Below are 27,077 nucleotides of genomic sequence, written 5' to 3'. Positions count from 1 at the left end.
CAGACTAGTTTTAACCAATCCCCAGAGGGCAGACTGCATCACAAACACTGGCATGAAAAGCAAAAGATAATTCTGATTGGAGCAAGGGAAAAGTTAATTAGATAATTATACTAGTGTTTTAACGAATGGGGTAGGCTTCCTTAGGCATGAGAAAAATGGAAAACCAGACGTTTTGGACAAGATGGATTACACTAAAATTGTGAAATTCTTGCTCTTAGCACATCAGGAGAATTTTTTTTTCTTTTAGGTCCCTTCTCAGTTTCCTGAAAGCATACCATGAAATCTGTTGCCAAAATCATTTACAATCAAGTTGTCATGTTTACCGGTCCTTGAAAAGCTGGTTTTTAGTCTTTAATAGGTGAGAAATGATGCCATTGTCTCCTACAAAATAGCTGAGGTTTTACTCAACCAAATCTGTTTGGAAATGTTAAGCTGGTTACACAGGACTAATGTGCCTCAAGGTGGTTATTCTCTCCGGATTAAAGCCTGGGAACAATTGTGGCTCCTGTTACAAGGAAAATTACAATGGGCCATTATGGAAAGGGACAAAAATCTCTGTTCCCAGAGCTGGACTGACAAGAGGCAAGTGCCCCTCCGCAAGCCAACACAAAAGCCTGATTGCTTCAGATTGTTTGTTTATGCAAATTAAAGGCAGCATTAATTCTGAGATTGGGCTGTGAGGTGGTGAGGATGTTGCTGATTGGCTGGGTTTTGCTCCTGATAGCCAAACTGAAAAAAAATCCTATCACACTCATTCTGAGCCCTGGAAACCTTTAGCACGAATCTTGTTATTACATGCTAGAGTGACAGTTTGTGTTTTTAGGATAGATTTTGGAACTATCGACCGGCAGCATTAGAGCTTATCAAAGATCTGTTCCCTTACTTTCTCCATTGCTTTCCTTACATCAGACCTCAGTGAACATTATGACAGATGCTCCAGTGACACTGAGCGGGGCTGAGTGCAATGGGGACAGACCTCCTGAGAATGGCCATGAACCCATCAGTCAAACCAGGAAGGAGACAACGGATGCAGATGAGACTCAGCCCCACTACAGGGCTGAACCCAGTCTTGAAGATTTACCTGCAAGAGAAAATCAAGAAGAAAGTGGAAACCCTAAAGACAACATACTACCCAAAGGGCCTGAAGATGAGAAGATTCTCAGTGGTAAAGGACTTTTTTTCTCAGTTGAATTGTTTTGACTTATAAGCTTATTTGTTTTAAGTTTTTTTTTATTAACTAATATTATATAAATAAGCTGGACCTAAGATGCATAGTCCTTTTTCCCAATAGGGTTTTCTATCATGATTTACAATCTAGGTTTATCTGGTAGCTCTGCAATCCCTCTGTTTTCTCTTCTGAACTCTGAGTGTTTAACTGAAAGAAAATAGGATAAAAGTAACCATCTTTATTAATGTTAATTCATTGTTAACTACTGCTATTTATTGTTAGACTCACAGGTCTATTGCTGTCTAAAAAAAGAGAACTCAGAGTTTTAAGAATCCTCTTGTATATGTCTAAAGAAATCTGAATCCATAGTTCTCTATCTTTATATATATATTTGTATCTAATAAATATATATATGTATGTTAGGGGAGAGATTATTATTGTGAAAACTATTAAACAAATGCATTCAAATTTTAAAAGAATCAGAAAAGTAGAATTTTACTAACCATAATTTAAATTAAAGAAATGTACCTAGAGTCAAAATTGATCATCTGTGAACCTTTAACCATATACATTGTAAATGTGACAATTCTTGTGTTTCTTCCCAGAAAACCCAGAAGAGAATGTCTTTATTGTTCACAAGGCCATCAAAGATCTTTCTCTCCAAGAAACAAGTGCTGAAGACATGGTCTTCAGAGAAGGTAATGGGAATCCTAGTTTCCTAACGTAATTATTGTCTGGACATGAGGCCAACATTGTATGAGGTGCTTTATGTGTGCTGTGGAGAAACAGTTACAAGCCATGACTTCAGAATTTTCAAGCAGCTATGAGCAGGTGCATAAGTCTTGTCTTCTGTGGGTCTCACCTTACCCAGCTTTCCAGATGGCTCAAGCCGCAAATTGTATGGGTTGGTCTGACTTGACTGGCATAGCAAAGTGGTAGCCACGTATGATAGGTTATCCCACTAAATCAAGCTTTCTTTTTAGTTTGGTGTTCCAGCTGGGTGTCAGGCAGCTTCTGGGATGGTTCAGAAACAGGGTTAGTCTAAAGTTTCTTATTGACACTCAATCTAAAGGAACGTTAGAAAACCAGTTATTCAGTGGGAAAGTTATGTCTTAAAGAAGTATAGAATAGCTAACCATTTTTTTTTTTTACAAGAAGGCATGCCCCAGAGTGATGAAATTAATTTTGTGTTCTTTACCCAACTGTGAGGAAAAAAGATCATGGATGTGGCAATGTTAAACTTCAAGTAAAGTCAGTAGACAAAGATACAAAATCCTCTAAACATTTTTTCCAAGAAGATATTTACTTCCAAATGGTTTTTGAGTTCAGTGCAGCATAGAATCTATTAATTAATCACTCCTTCCCTCTCTAGAAGCTGAAAACAGATTGTCTCCAAATTGAAGTCAGCATGTGGCACCTAACCAATTTAGTTTAGGACCCTACCAGGCAAAACATAGGGTAACGTCCCAAGGGACGTTAGGATGCCATGTAGATGGTAGATGCCAAGGAGACCAGCCAGGTGCCTGAGGATTTCTGAGTTTACCCCTTTACCTAGATACCTTTCGGACTCTCTGCTGACCAATATGGAAACAGTCACAGGAAGGTTTTGGCTCTTGTCATAGAAGCATCACAGAGAGACCATCTCACCAGAATTAGTCTGTAAAAGTTAAGACCTCACAAAATGAATGACGTCTTTTATGGCCCAGTCCTTCTGCTTCTAATGCGACGTGTCTATCAAGGCAGGGCTAACAGTTTTCCACCTGTGAGCTTCTTTATCAGTAATGAAATCCACTGTTGTTTGCCTTTCAATCAAGTGCAGAGTTGGAGAACCTCTCTTCTTCTGCTACACTGTGTCACCGGCAAGTTTGCCTCTGCTCAGGTCCTTTCCTTCTTAACACAACACACTTCTATCCCGTGACACAGGTGCTAGCTTTGTACCTTTCACTTTCAAAATGGCAAGCAGATACATGGTCTCCTAAGACAATATGCCCGCTAATCATATGAACATGATAGAAAACATATTGAGGGAAAACACTATCAAGTTTAAATTGAAGGATGGATTTTATTCATGACAGTCTTAGTTATGAGCATGAACAAAAAGCTCACTGTGTGTATGTGTTTTATTTTATTTTATTGATGGGGGAAACCTCACCAAAACAAAGCCCAGTATCAGCAATGTAAAGAATAACAAGTAGAGGATTGACAGCAACTGTTTAGGACCAGTACCGGTGCTAATTCATGCTACAAGGACATTTGGACTCAGAGGGGAAAACAGTAAAATAAAAGCCTTTGATGAAACTAGACTTACAGGGAGAACCATGGAGGGAGAATGCAGTTAGCAACTGCCTTTCACCTTGTGTGTAGGCTGATGCAGGATAGAGAAAGAATGGCGAAGCCACACACTCTGGCCAGGTTCATGATGGACATGCTGGGTTTCCCACAGAAGCCTGTGTCGTGTACTTGTTCAGAATAAATAAAGGTCTGCTCCTTTACTATTTGTTCTTATACAGCAAGGAATACTAGTGAAGTGTGTTAATATGATCCAGCCGATTAGAAACCAATGATTATGTCTTCTAAAAGCCACCACGTGGCACCAAATAACCTGTTACTAAGCTGTTATTTGAAGCAATGGGAGAACCTGCCATTATATAATACAAGCCCAAGGTAATTATCGGACCTGGGACCCTAGAGGTCCGCAGAAGATCATAAGCCATGCTCTGTATGACTCAGTTGCCAGCATATGAGTTTGAACATCTGGGCCCTTTGATCTCCTTCTTTTTTTTAAGGCTTTATTTTTATGTATATGAGTGTTTTGCTTGCATGTATGGAAGTGCCTTCATCTCCCACTGAAGGCCAGAAGAAGGCATTGAATCCTCCTCGAGAGTTAGAGTTACACAGAACTGTGGCTACCATGTGGGTGTTGGAACCAAAGCTGAGTTGTCTGGAACAGCAAGGTTCTGTCACTAAGCCACCTGTCTAGCTAGCCTTTTTTTTTCTTTTTTTAACATTTTAATTTTTTTGTTGTTATTTTATGTGTTTGAATATTTTGCCTACATGTATGTCTGTACACCATGTACACAGCTAGTGCTATAGAGGCCAGAAGAAAGTACTGAATCCCCTGGAATTGGAGTTAGGAATAGGTGTGAGCTGCCATATGGGTGTTGGGACTAGATCCTGGAAGAGCATCCGGTACTCTTAACCACTGAGTCATCTCTCTAGCCCCAGCCTTTGCTCTACTTTACCATTGAAAGACAGTGTCAAATGTCTAAGCTATTGCTCTGAGTTCAACTAGACATGGGCAGTCATCATTTTCACATTGGAATAAAAAAATGATTACCTCTGAGGTATTGTTTGCATTGTCCTTATAGGATGTATTTGTAGATACAAAGTAAATCCAAGTATTTTATTGGGTGTGTACATATACACACATATAAAACATATACATGTACACAAATACGTGATACACACAGATAGACACACACACATCTAGTTTTGGCAAGAGAAAAAATTTTAATGTGCCTCAGAGAACAGTAATCCTAGTAAGTACAGTAAGCTATAATAATAGGATTCCAGTCAAATGAGGTTGGATTGTAGACATTCCTGGAGAAACCCAATATTCATTAACACTTAAGAAACTTAAATTAGGAGATATTTATTTAACTATCTGAAGTGTAGGGTTTTGAAAACTGTTTTGACTGTGAAGCCTGTTTGATTGTTGAAAACTTACCAGGCAACACTGAGTCACAGTCCAGAAGGCACAAGTTGGGATCTCACTGGCCAGAGGAATGCCTGAGGAGTATGACGGGATAGCAGCTAGGTACTCTGAAAGCCCAGCATGTCTCACCCTCTGGTTGGTTTTGCTGCAGGGCACCCGTGGAAGAAGATTTATCTGAGCAGCAGTAGTCTGGGAATGAGTAGACCAGAGGAAAGGATTGTCCACCAACCTCTTGAACAGAGAGAAGATGAAAACACCACCTGCCAGGCAACGGAAATTGAATGGTTGGGGTTCCAGAAATCTACTCAAGTTGACCTGTCGCATCCCGAATGTGCTGAGGAACAAGAAGTTTGGAATGAAGAAGTTGCTGAGGAAGATGTTGAGGAGTGCGATGATGAGGAAGATGAAGTTCGAGTGATAGAATTTAAGAGAAAACACAGGGAAGGTTTTCAACTCACAGAGGAAAGCCATGCAAGGGAGGACTCCCCACTAAGCAGCCCTGGCTCCCAACCAGGGACCCCCGATGAGCAGCCAATTTTAGCAAAGAAGGGAGATATCGCCAGGAATTCCTATTCCAGATACAATACGATATCCTATCGGAAAATCAGGAAAGGCAACACCAAACAGAGAATCGATGAATTTGAGTCGATGATGCATTTATAAACTAACTGGGACAGGAATGTCATGAGCGCTAAAGTAAAGCTAACTTCGTTGTGCTGGGATGTCTTCCTCCGCCTTCTTTGTGATATGTGCAAGCTTAATGTCTTTTCCCCATAAAGAGTTGTGGAAATAACCATAGACAAAGTTCACTCTTGTAACCCCAAACCACCAAGCTTTAGATTCATTCCTGAGTGTTTGCTTTTTCAAATGTTAACGAATATAGCGTTGTGTGGTAAGCATTGCCCCAGTGGCAAGCCTGGCATGATTTGTCTTTAAAAATAGCAATAATAACAGAGGTTGTCAAGGGAAAGAGAACTGTTAATGTGATTCCCATAATTGTTTTGGTGTCTTTCTTCAGGCCAATGAAAAGCCTGGAATAAAAAATCTTGTCCATTAAGCATGGTTTTTATAGATTCTGGACACATGCACACATATACATACGTACATACATACATACATACATACATACATACCCACACGCACACACACATATACATACATTCACACATATACAGACTCACACACACCCATACATATATATATATATATATTTTCCTTTATAATTATTGTAAAAAATGGATCTTAAGTCATTTTCCTTGACATCTACATAGTGAAAATTCAACAGACTGGCTTTCTAGGTGCCACCATTCAGTGAATTTCCTCACTAAAAGGCTGAGCAATTTACAGTCAGAATTCTGTTTGCTAAGTTATGGCTTTATGCTTTCAAAATGAATTAAATCCACTGTGAAGTTGATCCAGAGAGGGACTAGATGGCTGGTGAGCAATAGACTAGAGAATTGTATTGGATGGTTTTATTTCTGTTACTGAAAACAAAATCTGTCTAGCACAATGAAAATCATTAAAAACAAAAATAGCAATTTTAGCACAATTTTAAGAAGATGCCCTACTCCATTACAACATTTTCTTGTATTTAACACTATCTCAAAGCCATTTTCTTTGCTTAGAAATGAGAGACAATGGCAGCCATAACTGTACTAGTTACTATGAGGATGGAAAATAATTATGTTAGACTATTTTAGAAGTAGGGTGTGAGCATGTATTTTTAGTGAAAAACTGATAGTTGTGGGGAATATATAATTTATTGGACCAAAGCCCAAATTGGAAAGCTTAAAGCTGTACCCGTGGAGCTTTGCTTGAACCAACATGTCAAATAATGCATTGAATATTTATGAAAAGAGTATATTTATACTCTTGGATAGTTTATGCCACAAATTTTCATTTTGTGCTTCTGTATATATTGCTCTGAACTTTCTGTTACCACAGATAAAAATATCTTTTGGCTCCAAATAAAAAGACAATTCTTTATTGTCTGGATGTAATACAGCCTTCATTGTGCTATTCAGTCCATTGTTTGTCTCTTTCTCGTTCTGTGTAGCCTGGGTTAGTCCTTCTTAGATGATTGCTTATTTGTGTGTAACGAATCCCACACATTCTCATGGCAAGTTCCTTAATTCTTCCCGGTCATATAATATCTTTCCACAGTATCATATACTATTGTGGACTATTTAAAAGAGTCGGCTTTGAATCTGATGAAAGTGCTTCTTTTATTCTTCAAGCCAATCATTTACAACCTGACCGTGTAATAGATCTGTTACCCTTAAAGTGCTGAGCCTGCTAATTTCATTTAGGAAACATGTGAGTTCTCTGAATAAAATTTTAAAAACATTTTCCATCTTTCTTGATAAGGTGGGTTAGGGGAGTGATGGCCTGGGCCTGTTTCCTCTACTAATTCAGATCCTTTGATTGTTCTACAGAGACCACCTGTTTGCTTTCCTTGATTCCTCATGAGCTCTGTCTTTTCCTACTAAACTTCAAAGCACAGTTTTCTGTAACAGGACTATGTTGTTGACCTATCCATGTGACAGCTTGTTTCTTAGATGGGGATAATAAGCTACTATGGAGTTTAAGCAAGATGTGTAGTACATGGCTAAGAGCTATGACAAAGCTATTGGCTTCTATGGTACTCCATAACCCTGGACTTTTCAGCTGTGTCCTCTTATCTCACAATTAACCAATTATGAAACATGGTGTCCACAAAGACTGTTTAAAAGTATGTTCAACTGGAAAACCATTGATGCTCTTGGGATGAGGCAAAGCAGCAGCAAGAAAGCATTGGTAACATTCCTCGGTATTGCCAAAGATACATTGCCATATCCTATCACTATACAGCAGAGCCAGAGTTAACACTTGGGTAACATGGCTGTGTTAGGTGGATATTTGGGTCTTCAAAATCTGGAAAAAGCAAAGGTCTTGTCCAAATTGCATGGAGTATATTACTTTAGATTAGACTCACCGGGGTCACTATCTGTTGATAACCACTCATCAAGATTTCGCTGAGATCTTGTGATTCAAGATTCAGGGGTGGTAAGGCTTCTGGTACCTGATACTTGATGAGGAATATGTGAATGTTGTCACTTCTTAAATAACTTAATTCTCTTTTGTCGCCTGATGAATGAGAGTTAATGACAGCTTTATTTTTTAGTAAAAGTGAAATTTACCTTTAATTTAGGACTATATTTAAAAAACATGTAATTTGCCAAGTTCAGTCTGTCTGCTTTTATCATCCATCTGTCTATCTATCTATCATCTATCTATGTATTTATGTATTTATCTATCTATGTATCTATCTATGTATCTATCTATTTTCTATATATTATATACCTACCAACCTACTTATCATCTACCTACCTGCTGTTAAATAAAAAAATTTCCTTGTCTGATTTGCTTTCAATGAAAGTTTATGTTCTTTGTTTCAGGTTTCTGCACTATTTCTTTAGAATTTATGGAGAATTTTTTTTCTTACAAGCAGCTATTTAGAACATCAATCAATGCCACTTTACAAAAATCAAGAGAACACCTAATTATAATTAATGTCCATTATTTATTTCTAAAAGATTTTTAAATGATTATATGTGAAATTGTGAGAACTTCTTGTGGTTATGTATAGTGTGCATAAATTTTCTGTTACTTTAAAAGAAAATGAGGTTTTGCTCTAGACGCATACTGGCACCTACAATATGAAAAACACAAATTCATCTTTGTAGTCATTGAGGTAACGTACTTATGCTCTTCTGACACATTTATGGTGTTGTTTCTGCATTTTCACATGAGGTACTACTTTTTGGTGTATTTTCAATTGAAGAACAGACATTAAGCGTTTCAAAGTGATCAAGGAAAACATTAAAAATAAGTAATTATAGAAAAAGATGACATTTTAGAGTATAATAAATAAGAAATGTGTTTAATGATATGAGAAAAAGCAACCACTTCTCTTCAAGCCTGAGTTTTCATTGTTCTATAATAAGAGGGTTATAAAATCTAATGTCAAAGTTATACTTTCCAATATTAAAATAGTAGGTTATGAGATAATATGAAGGTCATAAGGGGCACTTAAATTTTGCAGCACACGGGAAGGCTGAGCTTTCTCATAAGCAACACACACACACGCAACATTTGTAGCGGGCACCTACATTATAACTTTAGTTTAACAGAAGCAAAAGAAGTGGCTGTTTAGAAGTAAGTAGTAAGTCTTCTCAAATGTTTCTTCTATTAGCTTGGGCTCCTGTTGACAAACTCATTATGGAAATCAATACTGAAGTCATTCACTTGATATTGCCTTGTTTGTGTGTCTGTCTGTGTGTCTTGTTCTCCCTCCCTCCCTCTCCTCTCTCTCTCTCTCTCTCTCTCTCTCTCTCTCTCTCTCTCTCTCTCTCTCTCTCTTCTCTTCCTACAGCTACTATGTATAAAACTAGAAAAATCTTGTCAGTTTTTAAAGAATCATACAAACTTCCACAAATATACTTTGATTTCCTGTCGTGTTAGAACACGTCCACTTGAGATCCTTTCTGCAGAACATCCTGGGGGGGGGGGGGAAGAGGCCATTGACCCTAGAATGTCCCAACTGCTCCTTGCCATTCCTTTCCTTTCTTTATGTTGTGACAAGAAACCTGAAGTTTTTATCCCCTCCCAATTTAAAGTAGGAGACAGATGCACCCACAAAAGGCATATATTCCCACATTGATGTCTTCAAACAGTCAAGTAATACTGAAAATATTTATTTTATTATGTTATCAAAATTTTTAATTCCACCATCTAATACAAAGGCCTTATTTGTGTACTTATAGCCAATACTTTTGTACTGAAAAATCCCATCAATATACATAAATTCATTTTCACTCATTTGATGGTGATGAGGAACTCCACATATTTGAAGTTAGTCTTCATGTTGAAAATGTGAATTTTCATTTTTTAAAAAATTTTTCTAAGGAAGGACTCAAATAAACTTGCAAGGGACTCTGATAGAAACAACTGTCAGTTAACACCTCTGGATGAAATCAGAGACATTAAATCTGCCTCACTGTGGAGCTGATTTCCTTTCTTTCATACACAGGCATGCCAACATCTGAAACACCATCCACCAGGCCGCACAACGGACTAGAGCACTTTATGTGGCTTATGAACAATGTCCATGGAATGAGTATTTATCAATAACATGAACATCCTGTATAATAGCTTTGGTTTAAGCCTTTCTTTCTTACCTTCCTTCCTTCCTTCCTTCCTTTCTTCCTTCCTTCCTTCCTTCCTTCTTGGTAGTTCACTTTCAGAAATCATTGAATATCCCAAGCTGCAATTGTAAAATCTTCTGACACACTCTGTAAAGTGAGTTGAAGTAAAGAGCTGTGGTTTGTGTTTTTCAAATCTGTATTTCCCATCTCTGTTAACAATGAACCAATTGTCAGTTTTGCTTAAGTTGGAAGAGAGGTTGGTAATGTCGTTCACAGAGAAGCACAGCTCTACATTTCTGTTGGGCAGTTTGGCCCTGGAGATGGAAAAGGAAAAGTATCATCTCAGGGCTGTACCTAATTACAAGACCTATAAGGTTCTGTGTATGGACAGAAATCTATCTTCAGCCGCTCAATAGCCAACACTGACTTCCTGCCTATGAAACATTCACGAGAGACCAAAAAGCTTTTACCCAACTTCATTTCCTTATCTTTAAAGCAGTAATCTGCAATCCAGGGCCTCACCTAAGCTCAGCTACATTGATAACTCTACTGTTTTAAAAAGGGATAATGGTGGCATGCTGTAGTGAAAATGCCTTTGAGAGCATTGGATAGAATGACCACTGGCTTTTATTTATTTGTGAAGGGATGATCATACCCTTTCTAAGTATAAGGAAGAGACAGACACCATCCTCATCAAATGGAGAGAAGAAAGCCAATAAGATGAGCACACACAAGATCTAGGAGGGTGTAAGTGTTCACTGATAATTATTCTTTTTCCTTTATTTCTTATAATTTTGTGGTTTTTATATAAGTTATTGGGGCCATTGATTGAGATCTGACTTCTTGGCTGTGTTCACCATAAAAGTAGAAGTATTTGAACAAGAAGCAAGCTGGTGTTACCTGGCTTGCCTCAACCTCATTATCTTGCCTGAGAGATCCTTGAAAATCATTGTAAGTCATCCATGAAATCAGGACAGGCTGGGGATGCTGAAATCTTATCCACTCTAAGAGTCTATGACCCTCTCCAATCCTTAAGTCAACACCAGAAAGAAGCTTTTCTAATATCTAGAAAAAGGCTTCCAATGCAGTGTGGGGGAAGCGAATGATGTATTGCGATCATGGTACAGGGTGGTTTTGCAGGCCTGTGAATGACAGATAATTGAATGTCAGCAAGCAGAACTGAGCAAATTTGACGCTCGTGATGAAACAGCACTGTAGCAACAACAGCTGTGTCATCCCACAGGAGAGGAGGGGGTAGTTCTGCATAAGTGTTGAAAGAGAAAGCTGCTATGAACGCTGAAGGATGAGGAAGTCCTCCTAGTGTTCAGGAAGTTAGTACTTTTTTCAAATCCGTTCTGTCAAATATTAGCAAGCCTACTCTATGTTCAGGTGGATAAGATGCATAGGCATGTTTGTAAGAAAAGGCAATAACCTAAGCCAAGTAAACCCCTGATAACCCATCCTCCTACCAAAGAATTCACTTGGACCACAAAGTGTTCCATCAAAGGATTTTTTGTTACATGTCAAAGATGCTGTAGTAGAAATTATATACTCATTCTGGTCTTTGAAAAACAAATTTTGGGAACAATACTTCTTTAAAAATGTTGGCAGCAGCAAATTTGAGAATCAGCTCAATGAATAGAAAGATCACTGGGTTTATCTATTGTTGATGGGATGATCACATCCTTCCTTGGTGTAAAGATGAGACAGACACCTTCCTCAACATATGGAGGTAAGAAAGGCGTATGTAAGCCAATAAGATGAGCACACACAAAATCTAGGAGAGTGTAAGAGTTCAATGACAATTAGCCTATCTCTCTCTTTTTCCTTCTTCTTCTTCTTTTTTTTTCTTTTTTGTTGTTGTAGTTTTTGGTTTTTATACAAGCTATATATAAAGATTCTATCAAGGCTGGTCCCACGCAGATTCCTAACTCATGACTAATTCCTTGAATCTTAGGGTACGTGGGAAAATGTATGGTAGAAAGTTTGTTAAAATTTTTGCCTCAAAATAAATACATGATGTTACAAATAAAGTCTTTATTCTACTGATAGTACTCAGATGTAGTTTTATGTAACAAGTATGACAAGATAAAGTTGGAGAGTACATAGAGCGGATGACACAGAAGGATCTTCTGGGGAAAATATGTTTACTTTCTTTACATCCAAAGTGGGCCTATCCAAAGCATTCTCTCTCCCTCTCTCTCTCTCTCTCTCTCTCTCTCTCTCTCTCTCTCTCTCTCTCTCTCTCTCTCTCTTTTGCTAAAAAAGATTTTTCTTTGAGGAAATTGTCATTGACTAAAATACACACTCTATAGACCAGTAGGACAGGAGCATATTCAAGGTGTCTCAGTCATATAAAAATGGCTTGTGCCACTCTGTACTGTTTGGTCACTAAGTCAATTAGTTTATTTTCAAAGATTTGTGTTTTGTTTTGTTTTTTACTTCCCATATGGCTGTGTTGGTAAGAATTACCTCATATTCAAATTCTTCTCTTATCTCACTTTTCATCATCAGTTACTGGAATGAGATTTTTGAATATGCTGTGTATGCTGTAAATGTGTAAAGAAAAAAAATGTTTCCATTCCCATTAGTCATTGAGAGGCATGCCTGTGTGTAATTAATTGGAAAATAAAATTAAGTGTCAAATAGGAAACCAGAACTAATAGGCTCAGTTTTACCATGTTATCATATTAACAAAGGTTTAAATCCACCAGCGAGGATGAGTAAGGCCACCTTGCAGGGCGCAGCTCCAGTAAGGAGGTTGATTTATCTCTTTTGAAGGACCACTGTGGGCAAACTCTGACCACGGTTCAAACAAGAGAATGAGTCACACACACCTGGACATCTGGATTCTCACCCTGCTCCCGGAAGTTGGCCTGTGAGAGCTTTTAGATAGGCAATTATCTCTTTCAACATCCATTTTCTTATCAAAAGGATTATGGTAGACCTTGGTCTCTAAGCTTTCTTTTGCAATACCCAAGGACTTACTGTGAGAGCTCAGTTTGGATAAGGAAACATCTAGGCCTTCCCCAGTTGGCCCGTGCTAAGCTCAGGTGCACATGAGAGTTTGCTCTGCCTTTCCCATCAGAAGCACTGCATCCCCTTTCTTATTTTGCCCAGTCTGGGATAAGTCTTCACCTGTCTCTCTCCTCAAAGTTCCTTACCTCATTTCCCTCCGTTTACATCTGTGTCTGGTTCTTTTAGATTCTGTTTTTAGCATACTTCATCCAAGTGAGTACCGCTAAGTCTAAAGTAGTACTTTTATTGTTTTTATATTTCAAATTTTGTCCTATTCTTCAGCATCTTTCGGCCTTAGTTATTTCCACTCCCCTCATTTAACTCTGTGTTGGAATGTCCAAAGGTCAAGTGCAGGTTTTGCTAACAGAGTGTGTTGTGACCCACTCTTCTCTCCCTACCTTAAAAAAAAAACCCACAAAACTCTAAGAAATAACTGTTATTATCAGGTATTTTAAAAATATAGCATTATTAGAAAGCACAAAGTGAACTAAAAGAACACACAGAATTAAGTACATTAAGGCTTCTTCCTTCTTCCTTATTTTCTTTTCTCCATGGCTTCAGATTGAGAAGAATCTCCCTGGTTATCCAGGCTCACACCCAAACTAGGAGGGTTCACTAGGAGGGGTCAGAGAGAGTAGATCTGACTACCACACACTGTCCGGTGAACATGGAGATACTTCAACAGGGCATGTCTCTCTGTAGCTAGCTGAGTCTTCCAGGTGTGTGGATCCTGGCAGATGAATTGGATGAAACAAGATTCTGGTTGGGTTTCCCTCTACTTATGGGCCATGACAGCAGTGATGGTCATGACATCATTATACATCTTCAGTTCTGGTTACCTGTGAGAGTCTGTGAGGAAGACTTGCAGTATGCTCTACAGCATGGGGAGGGGCACACACACCCCCAACAGCCACTCAGAACTCTAGTCCAATGGAAGCCTGTTTCCCTGAGTTTCCCATTTGGTGCTTCAAATGTAGTCATTTTCAAAAATTGTCCATTCAAATGCTATTAAAATGGAAAATATAAATGACCATGGAAAGAAATAGAGGCAGGCACCAAGTTTGGTGTTCTTTTCACAGAATCTAGTGGGTTAACTGGATAAAATATGCCTCTCTAGCCTTAGTAGTATTTTTCAAATTTCCACTTTTGATAAGGTTCCATTGGGTTACAAGCAGCCAGTTTCAGGGTCTTCTGAGAAACATTCCCTTCCATGCATAATAACTGCTGATAATTTTCAAAAACAATATGATCCACCTGAAGAAAAAAAAAGAGGAAACGGGAATGAGCCTCAGAAAAAACTTGGCAACAGACATATGAAGATATAATAAGTAAATTATATTTTCATTCCCCTCGGGAACTCTCCTGAATTAAATTAGTGACATAAGCACAAGCTTTAGCAAACATCACATTTGTCTCCGTCTAACACTAAGTGATCTAACGTCTCGGAGTTGGAATATTTTAATTCTTCAGGAAGCAAATAGCATTTTTCTCTACTGATATGGCCAATAACTATATTATTTAAAGAAAAAAATATGGCTGTCACTTAATGTGTTGGGTGGCTACTTCATGTAGTATGACAGAAAGCAAGTTTGTTCATTTGGTAAACCAGATCGTGTCTTAGAAGGTCCCTGTGTACTCACAAAAGCTAGAAATGACACATTTTATTTGTGAACTCCTTACCTAAACTTCTGAGAATGCCAAACATCCAGAGCCCACATTTAGAAAGAAAAAAGGCATTCCAGATGACCTTAATATTGCTCAATATTTATTAAAGGTGAGAGATAACCTTCTTAGAACCAACTATGGCTTTAACTTGTAAATCTCTCTCTCTCTCTCTCTCTCTCTCTCTCTCTCTCTATATATATATATATATATATATATATATATATATATATATATATCAGCAATCATTTTAGTCATTAATAAGTTACATATACATATATTATATGAAAGCCTCCCTGTTTGAGTAATATATACACACACACATATAAATATGAGTAATTTATACATATATTACTCAAACAGCAGAGGCTTTCATGCTAAAGCATTTTAAAGATGTCTCCACAAAACATTACAGCTCTTACAGGACCTTTGAAATAGAGTGCTTGCATATATTTAAGGTTGTCCAAAGTAGGTGGCCTTGAAGAAAGTTGTTCAGCATTGTCTACACTGTGTTCTGTGGTGAATGACGGAGGTAGCCAAACCATTTATTCCTCATCTAATGACACATAAGGGAACAGTGAAAAGGAAGCCTTCTATGTTCCAAGTTCTGACACTTTGAATGAGAGGCAAAGACCCAAGCATCAGAGAGGACCACTTTAGGGAGCACTTTAAAATGCAAATTTAGAAGTGTCTAATTTTAGCAAGGCATTGCAATCTACAGTCCAGCTGTAAAAAAAAAAAAGAAAAAGAAAAAAAAGAAAGAGGTTTCCCAGGCTCTCTCCATTTTTTTCTCTTGCTCTTTAAGACTTGTTTATGTCTTGGACAGCCCCTCACCCATTCTTCCCCCAAGCCCCACCAGAGATGATGTGTTAATGGTCTTTGAGAGCATTGAGGCTTGCTGGGAGACCCATAGGTCACTGTGCACAGGTCTGTGATAAGGACTGTGTGACCTTCACTTGCTGGCCGTGAATTGAGCAGGCTCCAGCTGGTGCTGCTTCTGTACCATGCTGCCTTACCACAGGCCCCACACAACAAGGCCATCTTAGCGTGAACTCAGACCTCGAAAACGGAGCTGACCCAACCCTTTCCGCTTTCGTTGTCTAAGGTGTTTTTCTAAGGGGATGGGGAAGGGCTTTAAGAGAATTTGCATGAGAACTGTTGAAAGAAAGAAAGAAAGAAAAAAAAAGAAGAAGAATGAGAGACAGACAGTGAGAACTAGAGAAAGTCAGTTACAGGCCAGCTGACCGTCTGGGCACATCACAAGGGGACAGGAAGGCAGAAGGCAGTGGTGTGGCACACCACGGATTCCTCGTTCCTGTTACCTTAGTAACTTACCTTTTCCGGGTCAGCTTATGGTGTAAGACCCACCCTTATATACTTGCTCACTGTACATCCTGTCCAGGAGCCACTTCTGCAGACACGAGATGCTCTGACTCTCATCTTCTCCCTTTCCTTCTGGCCATTTTCTTTCCCACCTTAAGTGTGGTGGGAAGGAAGTAGGAGGTGCAATGTGATTTAGTTGATAGATAGTTATGAAATTTCCCCCAAAGTGTGAAAAATTAAAAAAAAAAATAGACGCTTACACTAGTAATTCTCTCTTTGGCAGTATCAGCTGACAATAATTGTCATTATCAGTAAGGACAAAAATGTTCAAAATATTAAAATATTATTAAAATAAAATATAAAATATACTGCTGTAGATTGAATGAGTAGCATGGCCCTGATTTTGGCTCAGAGTAGAAAAAGAATGTGTGGATAGTACAACAAAAGAAAGAGTGCCTAACCAATGCTTATTTTAGCTCACAGGGCAAGGGTCCATCTGACCACTGTGGGGGAATCCGCAGTGGCCGGCGTTTGGAGGACTAGTCATATTTCAAGAACAGTAAAAGAAGAAGCAGAGATTAGGGGATGAATGTTACCTAGTTCTTACTTTCTCTACTTCACACAGCGCAGGATCCCCCCCTGAGGAAAAGTCCCACACCAACTAACTCAGCCAAGACAGTCTTCCCTAGGCAAGCTGAGGAGCTGGCTCTAACCACAGCACCAGTGCCTGCAAGACATTTGGTGGCAGCATGCTAGGGAGGTGGCAGAAACTTTTTTTTTTTTTTTTGGTTTTTCGAGACAGGGTCTCTCTGTGTAGCCTTGGCTGTCCTAGACTCACTTTGTAGACCAGGCTGGCTTCGAACTCACAGCGATCCGCCTGCCTCTGCCTCCCAAGTGCTGGGATTAAAGGCGTGTGCCACCACCGAGGTGGCAGAAACTTGAGAAGACAATCGTGGGACCATTCTTACCCTCTCAAGATTCTAAGATAAAGCATGTGACCTTGAATCCTATTCAAACCGGACTGGGAGAAACTGATTGAACTTCGAGAATACATACAGCAACACTGGGGTATAGAGCACAGATAGCAACTGTGCTGGAAACATTCTCTCTCCAAGTCTAGTTTTCAACTGGTGATGCCTTACCACCAAATGCAAAGTTCGGAAGAGACATATACAGACTGTAATCACTTCCTGCAGTTCCCGGAAAGTGTTATCTGTGGAGCCACACAGGGGTGAGGAAAAGATGCCTTTCTTGGAAAGAGGGCAGAATAGGGAACTGGAATCATTCTAAACAGCAGTGTTTATAGGAAGCTTGTTGCTTCTTGCTTTTTCCATGTTTCCCAATTCTAGGCTCTTCTGGTAACCAATGAGAATAAATTTCAATAATACACATGGCATTGTTGACTGGTTTAAATGAATTCTGGAACTCAAATGATAGTACCAATATAGTGGGAAGAAATGGGCACCTTCAATTTAAACTACTCACTTAAAATCAATTTAAAACAAAACTAAACTAAACTAAATTAAATTAAACATTTCAAAAATGTTTGTTCACTGTGCCCTGGCATGAACCTTCACACTGCCTCGAATGTTACAGGCAGCATTTAAGGCTTCCCACTGATGAAACCAAGAATCAGAGTGTTGTGCCCCCTTTGACTGGAAGTTGACTTTGTGGTAAAGGACGGCACAGATATTTTGCTTACCAGTTCTGGATGAAAGGCGGATTCGGATTTGTGCAGCCATTTGAGCCTGTTGCTTCTGGTATCGCAGGGGTGCAGCCTCAGGGAGCCTTTATCAGTGACAGGCGCCATGCACCACTCTCCGTGCTTAATAAGTCTTACCCAGGTATAATTAAATTGTTGGAGCTGTAGGGGACGGGGACAGGAGAGGCCATTGAGATAGTGGGCAGGGTCCATTGCCAGAGACTTCTACCAACAATAGGTGAGATCACGTGCACTCTAATCTAACGAGGACTGTGTATTATTTAGCCTGCACACTGTCACATTTCTCATTGTTAAGTCGGACAGCAAGACTATCTATCTTTGTGGACCTCAATAATGATTTTCAGGTGTCTAGCATACAGTACACTCCCAATAAATATCACCAGAAGCAGTTATATATTGTCAGTACACTAAGTATATTTCTGAATATGGATGTTCTTTCCAGTGTGGTGAGGTCCAGACAATCTGGGTGCTAAGTACTAGAGTATGTAAATCACCACGCAGTTAAGTTTCTTATTCATTGTTGGTGTGGGGTGGATCCAAACCCCAGCCTTAGATTTCTTCAGTGGAAATTATCATGCTTTCTTCTTCCAGACTCTCATTTGAACTCAGGTTGCTTTATCCCATTGCATGGGATGTTACTGAACATGTCTTTGGTACCATGTAACATCTCCCAATTTATAGGATCAGCTCCTGGCAAAGTCCAGATTGGAGGAGTTGACAGTGTAAAATAAGTACCAACACAGGTAATGGAATGATGTCTGCAATTCTTACAACTAAATTAACAGTAATTAAAAAAAATAATTTAAGGCTATTTAGTCAACCTTTTTCTAAAGCTCTGGTCCTTGTGAAGTTTGCTGTTTGTCGGAGGAAGTACGGGACAGGAAAAATATATTGAAATGTATTTTCCCTATGAATCATTATAATGTAACTGGAATGTCTTTTATCTGCAGTATTAAACACTGAACCAAGGACTTCCCATGTGGTAGGCAAGTGCCCTATCATTGAGCTACGTGGCCTACTCTTTTTGTATATTTTATTTTGAGGCCAGGTTTACCAAGTTAGCCTAGGATACCTTTGCATTTGTTCTATATAGTCTAGGAAAGCCCTAAAATCGTGATTTTGTTTTTTTGCTTCAGCCTTGTAAATGTTGTTTTTATTCCCTTAAATGGGGGATGTGATGAAGGCTGTATGTACCCAGGCTTTATGACTACATGGCTTGGGCAAAGCCCGGACCGTTTCCATCTAACTGTCCCTAGGCATGGAATCCTATAGCCTCTCCATACAATCTAATCTCCTACAATCCTGGACCTTGAAAGCTGCAGCTTACAGCCTCCATCTTCTATCCTAGGCCTACAATGTTTTTAGCCTCTGAGATTTACTGCTGAATGAGCTTACCCTTTCTAGCTCTTGCTGAACTCTGGTTGGCTGGTTCAACTCAGCTGTTCTGGCTCAAAATTCCTTTCCAAGCTGACTGATTCAAACCGGCTTCTCTGCACTTCTCATTAAATTGCTCTGCTTGGAAAAAAACTGCCTCTGAACTACACAAACTGAACTGCATGAACTCAACTGTACTCAACTGAACTGCACTGAACTCTACTGTACTGTTTCTGTGATCTCCCTGCTCCCTCTTTGCACTGCTCTTAAGTAGCTTCTCTTTCATGTCTGTTCTCGTGAGAAGTAGGCATATCCTATCTCTGACTCGTTCGGTCAAATTTTACCCTGATTCACCACTTTGGCCCTCAATAACATCATTGTTTGGGAGTAAAGGTGTGTGCTAAATATGTGTCTATATTCCAGCCAGAGGAGTTAAAGGTATGTCATGTCTCTACTACTGCCAGAGATATTAAAGGTATGTATTCCAGCCAGAGAGATTAAAGGTGTATTCTAAGGGCACGTCTGTTTTCCAGATGGATCACACAGACCTAGATCATTGGACGTGATCTCTTGCCAGAGTAGCCATGTTGCTGGATTAAAATTCCTCTACCCTGCCTCCCTAACAGCTGACATTATAGGTCTGTGTCACTATGACTGGCTCCCAGTTAAGATTTAATTTAGACTACAAGGCTATATAAAAGAAATGGTAGTAAATCTTGCCAAAGTCTTGTCACCCAGACACTAGTTACAAGTGCTGGATCTCAGCTCCCTCATGGTCCTTGCGAGTCAGTCTCCCCTAACAAATGCCCAAGGGTGATTTGTGTGGGTACCAGTGTCAGAGAACCGTGGACAAACAACAGATGAGGAGGCTATATAGTTGCTAAGATAGGCTGCACATTACCTTAGAAAGAATTTAAAAATAAAATTTTTTTAAAAACCTAAGAAGACTTATAGTTAAAGTAAGGGACAGGAATTGAGGGTGACGCTTAATATTTTATTACTTCTGAGTTGTTTTAGATGAAGACAAGTCTGGTATTAGACCTTATGAGTTCTGACCCAATCAAGTTAACTTCCTCTACATTCCTGTCCTTTTTATTTTTCGGGTAAAGCACTAGAAAGAGAAGCTCAAAAGGGGCCAAAGGGCCAAAGTGTGATGGAGCTTTCTGGAAGGCAGTATCTCTAATACTCACACTTTGGTCCCACCTTCCAAACTCATTGGTAGTCAAAAATAGAAGTTGGGTTTTCAGTGAAATACTGACTTTACAGGTACGCTGTTTCTACAGTGATAGTTTTGGAGGAGTAAATTATTGAATATTTTAATGTATTTAGACTAATTCTGCAGTTGGTGTTTCTATTATTTATGACTATCTCCACTGTGAATTGTTAATAAGCAAAAGTTATTGCTTCCAGTCGATTCTTTAAACTTATCATCTTCTCTCTTTCCTAATTATTAAAATGTTTCCCTGGCTTCAGGTTGACAATCCACAGAAGAATTCTACTGACAAGACGTGTCTTCTATTCTAGGGGCAGCTTGGGAATAAAGTTAGAGATGGGATGTGTTTGAAAGTAGAATCCATGATGCTTAAATCAAGATGAAGAAGTAATTCAGCAAGCAGAGGCCACTATTGCAGAATGATCTGTAGGGGATACTGGTGATTTGTACACCCAGAGCAGCATGCCTGGGAGTCCTATTTAGCATCCAAAGTAGATACTGAGAGAATCACTTCCACACTACTCCTCTGACTTCCACACACCAGCTGTGACATGCATGCCTACACATCACACACCCACATACACACAACAGTAACAGTACATTTAAAATTTGTCAACAGATAACGTAGTGCATCTGCTGGGGAGAGAGGTGTAATCCCTTGGGGCTCACCTCCAGCACCGCAGGAGTAGTCCTGTTCTGTTTCTCCTGGCCCCACCACCTCTCCTATTTACCATGCCCTGATTTTGCGATGACTTTATTGAAAGAGTGTTCATCAAGGAACCCAGTTTATGGGATGCGCACCACTTCATTAAGATATCAGAGGACGGAGGGAGACTGGAGAGAGGAATGGAAACAGAATAAAACTGATTCCTCAGGATGGCTGCTTGGAAACATGGTTCCTACTTTATCTGCTGATAAACTTTTAAATGTATTATTATTGCTGTATGTGTGTATTTGGGTGTGTGATATGTGGGCGTGCATGTCACAGCTGATGTGGGGAGGTCAGAGGGGTAGTGTGGAAGTGGTTCTTGGTGCACCTTCACGTCGGGTGCAGGGATTGAGCTTGCACTGCCAGGCTTGTGTAGCAAGCCCTTTTACCCACTGATTGGATCCCACCAGGCATATTTGAGGCATTTTTGTCTTCATCACTTCTACCAACCTATATAGACTATCAAGCAGTAGGTAGGGCTTATTAGGCCCCCAGTGTGTTGCTGTTTATTTCAGCTTTTGAGATAGGCACTATTTTCGTTGCCACTTAACCAAGGTTTTTAAGACTTTGTGTAGGTTGAGCTAGTTTTACAAGGAAAAAGAAGCCAACACTACATCCATCATGGAGCAATGCCTTCCATACCAACAACTCACTTCTTTATTGTGTCTCTGCTGAGTGGCACTCTTGTGTGACAGGTTATTGATTGCACTGATACTTAGACATCTCTGTATTTTTCCTGGACAGAGGTCAATTATCACGAGAGCAACAAACATGTCAGACACTCTTTCCGGCTACTACCAAGAGACAGAGAACCCAGACTGAGCCTACCTGGCTGCTTCCATCACAGTCTTCCAAGATGGCTGTGGTATTTTCAATGGAAATGCACTTCCCCAGGGCCATATTAATAAGCTAGAAAGCAGAAAGCAAAATGGACATTAAGGAATGACATATCTTAATGTATAACAAAACATCCAGACACTTTCAGAAAACACAGGGTAGAAGATCGTGAGATGAAAATATAGTTGATAGATGAGCAGAAATCTGCACTACATGATTTTCTTGGTCACAGCTCTAACAGAGACACGCTGTAACCCTGTCACAGCACCGCATCAATCTGTCAGTTTCAGCCTGTGATTCAGTCACAGTGGCAACAGACATTAGCTTCACATTAACTCTTTCTTGGAATGCTGAATGAAAGTAAAGAAAAGTTGGTATAGAAAGTAAGCATTCTTGGAGGGGAGTGGGACTTGAAATTTAAAAGTCAGTGTCCACACCTTCAATTTCAGGCTGTGTTCCTCGGCTGACCCCTCTATGTTACCTGATCACTTAGACACTGAATCATACATTGAGCTTTTCAGAAAACAGCATATTCCAGCTGATTCTCTGTCAGACGTTTTCTAATGACTCAGCCAAGCTACGACTCATTACAGAAAAGTCACGAAAGCTAAAACAGAGCCAAGCATAAAGGCCCTTTCTGACAGACTTAGGTTTTTAATGGATTTACAGGGTCAAACGTGGAAGAAGCTTTCTCTCAGTCACCATTGAATGCAGAGAATATGGTTTCCCCCTCCTTTCTTTGAAGTCCTGGACAGGACTAACAAGATGGTAGGTCAACAATGTAATTTAGGCCTTTCAATTTGCCAGGGGTGCTGCCTAGAGGAGAAATTGCATGTGTTCTGTGAACGCCTGCTACACTTGGGACGTAGTGGTAGTGACCATATTTATGGGTTTTCAGCTTTTATGGGGCTCTATAAAGAGCTCCAGTTCTGGGATGCTGTGATAATGGAGGCCATGTTGGCTATAGGACCACCACATTTTATAGCAGGGTGTCTAACGGGCTGGTTTCTACTTGTGAATGTATAGCTTAGCTTCAAGATAAGTAGGGAGTAGTTTGTGGGGTCAGAAAATGCAGAAAGAAGCACCAAGGAGGATTACTGCAATGTTGGTAAGTAGGAAGAGTGAACCCACAGAAACATGCGTGGATGGGTGTGGATTTATGCGGCATGTGAGATGTTGGCCTCAACAACAAAAGTTGAGATTGAGCCCTTCTACAGAAAGACTGACCTGCATTTGGGTACTAGGGGGAAAAAGTTTATCCACTATCACAGGGAGAAAACAGGGAAGCTAGATTCTGTCTGGGAGTCTGAAGCCTCACACTGACCTTCATTTGGGTTTGAAATAAAAATGTGCCCTACCTGCTTGGGCTCGGAACTCACATGGACCTTCAAGGAACATAAGGAAACATCAGCAATATTTGGTATTCCTAAGGCATCTGACCCAGGGGAATACAATGCAATTCTAGGGGGACACATCTCCAATAAATAAAGAAATAAACCATCAATTCGTTCCATTCACAGCAAAATGGGCACATCCTCCAACAGTAGGTCTGAACAGGGACATGCAGAAAAGATGAAATGTACTCTAAGTTCAGGGGACATCAGCAGACATGTGGCATAGAACAATCCTGAAGTCCAAGAAGAAAATAAAAATCTTCATTGTTCTTTGGATCCTAACAGAGAAATAAGTCCTCATGGCTCATTCAGAAATTTTGCTACCATAAAATGAGTTTGGAAAGCTCTAGCTCCAACACAGCTAAGCAAATTGCCCTATCCTAGAACTTCTCAGAACCTTCCAGACCACAGCTTACGACTCAGAACATAGACAGTGGTTCCTTTCCCAGATCTACTTGACTCTTTGTTGCACAACTAACAATACCCAGAATATTGTTTGGGAAGGCTTAGTTTATCTAGTTTTCTTTGTATTTCAAGTAGTTTCACCCTGCAGGCCTTGGAAGGCACTGAGGGTGAGGGAGAATTCATCCTGGGTCCTTCATGCAAACCGTGTTGACTTTAAAAAGTTAAATATTGTGTAGATTACATACTTTCTGTGTTGAATTATTTTATTTTCCTAATGTCAAAAGTGGAAATTTACCACATTTGATTACATAATTGTTAACTCTTAGGCTTAGGCTGCTTGCTAACAATATACGTTAACGAAAAAAAAAAAAACACTGTGGATAAGGCTATTGATTAATTTCAATATTATTGACTTTATGAGAAATTACTTACAATAAAAAATAACTTTCATTGGGCTTAAATTTCAAGGTGTTCACGTTGAATAATGGGAAGTGTTAAGCAAGGGAAAAAAATAGATTTTTTTATTTTCTTGTAACTTTCCCTGAGTGTGGAAAAGAAATTTCAACTCTTTAAAACAGTAATAACTATTGTCAGAAGAGTGCAAATGACATCGTCATTATTATTTGTATGCGTGAGGCAGCAAAGAGAACGGAAATGGAAGAAAAGGGTCTGGTGAAGTGTCTTTGAAATGTATGCACAGCATTTTGGCATCTATAGGGAGGAGAGCTTTTCAAAGATCAGTGGCCACCCTCCAGAGGAATCAAAAAGTAGTTTGTGTGCGCCCTCTGGTGGCCAACGTGTAGTAATGCTGCTGCTGAGACTCCTTCAGTGTCCACCCTTGCTTGAGGCTAGAATTTAAACACGCAAGTGATATGGCTGACGGTTCTACTTAGTTATCTAAAGGAGCTGATGGATACTCTGACTTACCCCAAGAACTGTATATTCTTGTGAACTGTTCACAGCATTTTGTTATAAGCAAATAGGGTCACGTGTATTTATTGGTAACATTTTATAAAGTCAGAACAAATATTTAGACTGCTTTCCTGGTTTTAATACCTTCCCCGGATTTCCTTAATAAGGACAACAGCATCATTTTTCCTAAGTCTTCATTATTGGGAGTTTGGCGGGCTGGGAGAGGGGCTGCTTTGTACACCTGTGTCCTAAGAAGAGCCAAACGGTCTGAAAAGGCAGGCAGACATCTTGACAGTCAAGTTAGAGATCACCCTAAGCACAAGGGGGCAGTGGCTCTGAGTGAAAAGAAAGAGAACGCTTGGAATATTTATAAATAAATGTGAAAAGTGAACTAAGAGTCTAAACAGGAACATGAGGCATCGCCGTCCCCAGGGGAGGACTGGATGTTCTCATTATTGGATGCTGTACTTCTACGTGGCCTCAAGGCTTTGTCCCACACTCTCAACTTCCCCACACTGCCCTTTGCGTTGTGACCCACTCAAGCTATTTGCTCCACTTCTCCTCTTGTCAAATCTCCTTTAGTTCCTTGAATTATTATTTTCAACCTCTCTGCAAACCGTTCTAAAAATCCAATTAAAGCTTGTAAGTTCCATCGGACAACCTGTTGAAGCAGGAAGGGAATGAAGAAAATTACCCACAAGGATCCACATAACTAACTGGCTCTTGTTTCCCTACCTGTTCTCCCACTGGTTCCCCTCTGCATGCCCTGAGCTGTGCAGGAGCTGAGCTTCCCCCTCCCACTCTCTCAGAGCTGGCTCAGTGCTCGGTCTCAGACCTGGCTTTCAATCCCAAGATTTCCTTAGAGCATGCGTTTAAAAGGAGTCAGCACTCTCGGCCTGCTCCTTCACAAGAGCTATCATATTCTGCATCCACACTTCACTTACTTATTATCCTTGCTCTCCATTCAATGTCAAATGCCAAAGGAAGAGATGAAGCCTACATTCTGAAGTCCTGCCTGGTCCCCTATGTGCAGTGTAGGTATGTGATACTTACTATCAGTCATCATGACTGTATGATAGACTTGCGCAGATTCATCTCGAGCAGCGCTCATCTACACGTTCTCTTAGGGGGAGGGGAATTCATGCCTGTCGCTTAAGGGATAATACTTCATGCTTTTCTAAGCATGTCTGAAGGAATCTCTGTTGTTTTTTGCAAATGGCCACGTTAACTTACCACACCACTAGCTCTCACAACGGGAGCCTTCAAGTCAGGAAAGACATTGTCCAAGTACCACTTGAAACTTTTGCACTTCAGCTTCTTCCGCAGCTCCCTTTGCTGGGTGAGGTTGCCCACATCCAGCCCTTGGTCTATGAGGTGGTCCCCGTGGCCATAGAAGAGGTCTTTGTATTCATCGAGCCAGACCTCGGCCACCCGTACCAGATTCCGCTCCACCGTCTTCATGCGGTCTTTGGGGAAGGAGTACGGGTTGTCGTTTCGGAATATGTGGCCCACTCTAGAACAGGGAATGATCTCGATTTCACCACCGCACATCCAGACCTGGGAGCGCATCAGCAGAAAGCACCAATTATCAAATTGTGGTTCACAAATCACAGGCAATTAACTATGCCACCTAACTACCTCGAGACACCCCTCCACATGCTAAGTAGCACGAAGTTGATTATCCACCGCCTCCCCCAACCATCTATGTAAAACTCTCTATCTCTTCTCTACAGAACCCCAATATATAAAGTATGTCACATGGGCTCCTGTTTGGGGAGAATCAGCGAGAGGTTATGGATGCCCATTTGTTCATCTTCCCTTCCACTGGGAGACCTGTAGGGCTGTGGTACCCAACTCAAAACTATTCTTGGTTAGGGCCTCTAAAGTTCCACCCATTTGAGCATAGACCACCCAGACCCACAGGAAAGCTGCTGGTCGTGTTCTGTTGTTCTCGCTAAGGCTTTCCTGGTCATTGTGTCAATGATGATCTAAGTCACTGCATGCAGTTTCCAAAGATGTTGTGGCACATACTCGGCTGCTGGTGGGCAGCCCTGGAGGGGCTCTTCACCATTTGTAATGTCAAGATTACTCATTGCAAATATTTCCACTGACTCTAACATATTAGAGAGCTATTCCAAGAGAGTCACTCTATGTCACAGATCAATCCCAGAGTAATTTGTATTACGTATGAATCCCATAGTGTTTATGCAGAAAAAAAAAAAAAAAGAAGGCAATTCCCCAGCTAATTAGACATAGAAATGCTGTTGTGAAATATTAACTCCAATAGTTTTACAGTAGTGGGAAATGAAATAGTCAGTCCGTAGAGCCTGTGCCATGATGCCATTTCTTCTCAGTGGCGGTCACATATATGCTAGTGTGTTAGTGAAGTGACTCCACATGTGTGTGTTTGTGCCTGTTTGTGGTGGTGACAAGGATGT

At 40.1% G+C, this 27,077-nt stretch overlaps 2 protein-coding genes across 2 annotated transcripts in view; one reads left to right on the top strand and one right to left on the bottom strand.

Annotated features, from left to right (window-relative positions):
• Positions 1-741: 741 nt before the first annotated feature.
• ERMN (ermin) lies at positions 742-8,284 on the top strand. Its single transcript, XM_084797964.1, has 3 exons — positions 742-1,165; positions 1,774-1,866; positions 5,035-8,284. Exons 1-3 carry the CDS (start codon positions 925-927, stop codon positions 5,544-5,546), a joined length of 846 nt encoding a protein of 281 aa, XP_084654090.1. The 5' UTR covers positions 742-924; the 3' UTR covers positions 5,547-8,284.
• A 1,276-nt stretch (positions 8,285-9,560) lies between these two features.
• Positions 9,561-27,077, bottom strand: part of GALNT5 (polypeptide N-acetylgalactosaminyltransferase 5) — a 44,073-nt gene continuing 26,556 nt past the window's right edge. The window contains exons 7-10 of the mRNA XM_084798620.1: positions 25,873-26,196; positions 21,920-22,000; positions 17,775-17,936; positions 9,561-14,341 (exon numbers count right to left, since the gene is read on the bottom strand). Coding sequence (XP_084654746.1) covers positions 14,207-14,341; positions 17,775-17,936; positions 21,920-22,000; positions 25,873-26,196 — 702 coding nt within the window. The 3' untranslated portion in view covers positions 9,561-14,206. The remainder of the gene's footprint in view (positions 14,342-17,774; positions 17,937-21,919; positions 22,001-25,872; positions 26,197-27,077) is intronic.

The sequence above is a fragment of the Acomys minous genome (assembly GCF_964271855.1).
Source record: "Acomys minous genome assembly, chromosome: 10".
NCBI classification, from domain to species: domain Eukaryota; kingdom Metazoa; phylum Chordata; class Mammalia; order Rodentia; family Muridae; genus Acomys; species Acomys minous.
This window is presented reverse-complemented; position numbering and strand designations above follow the sequence as displayed.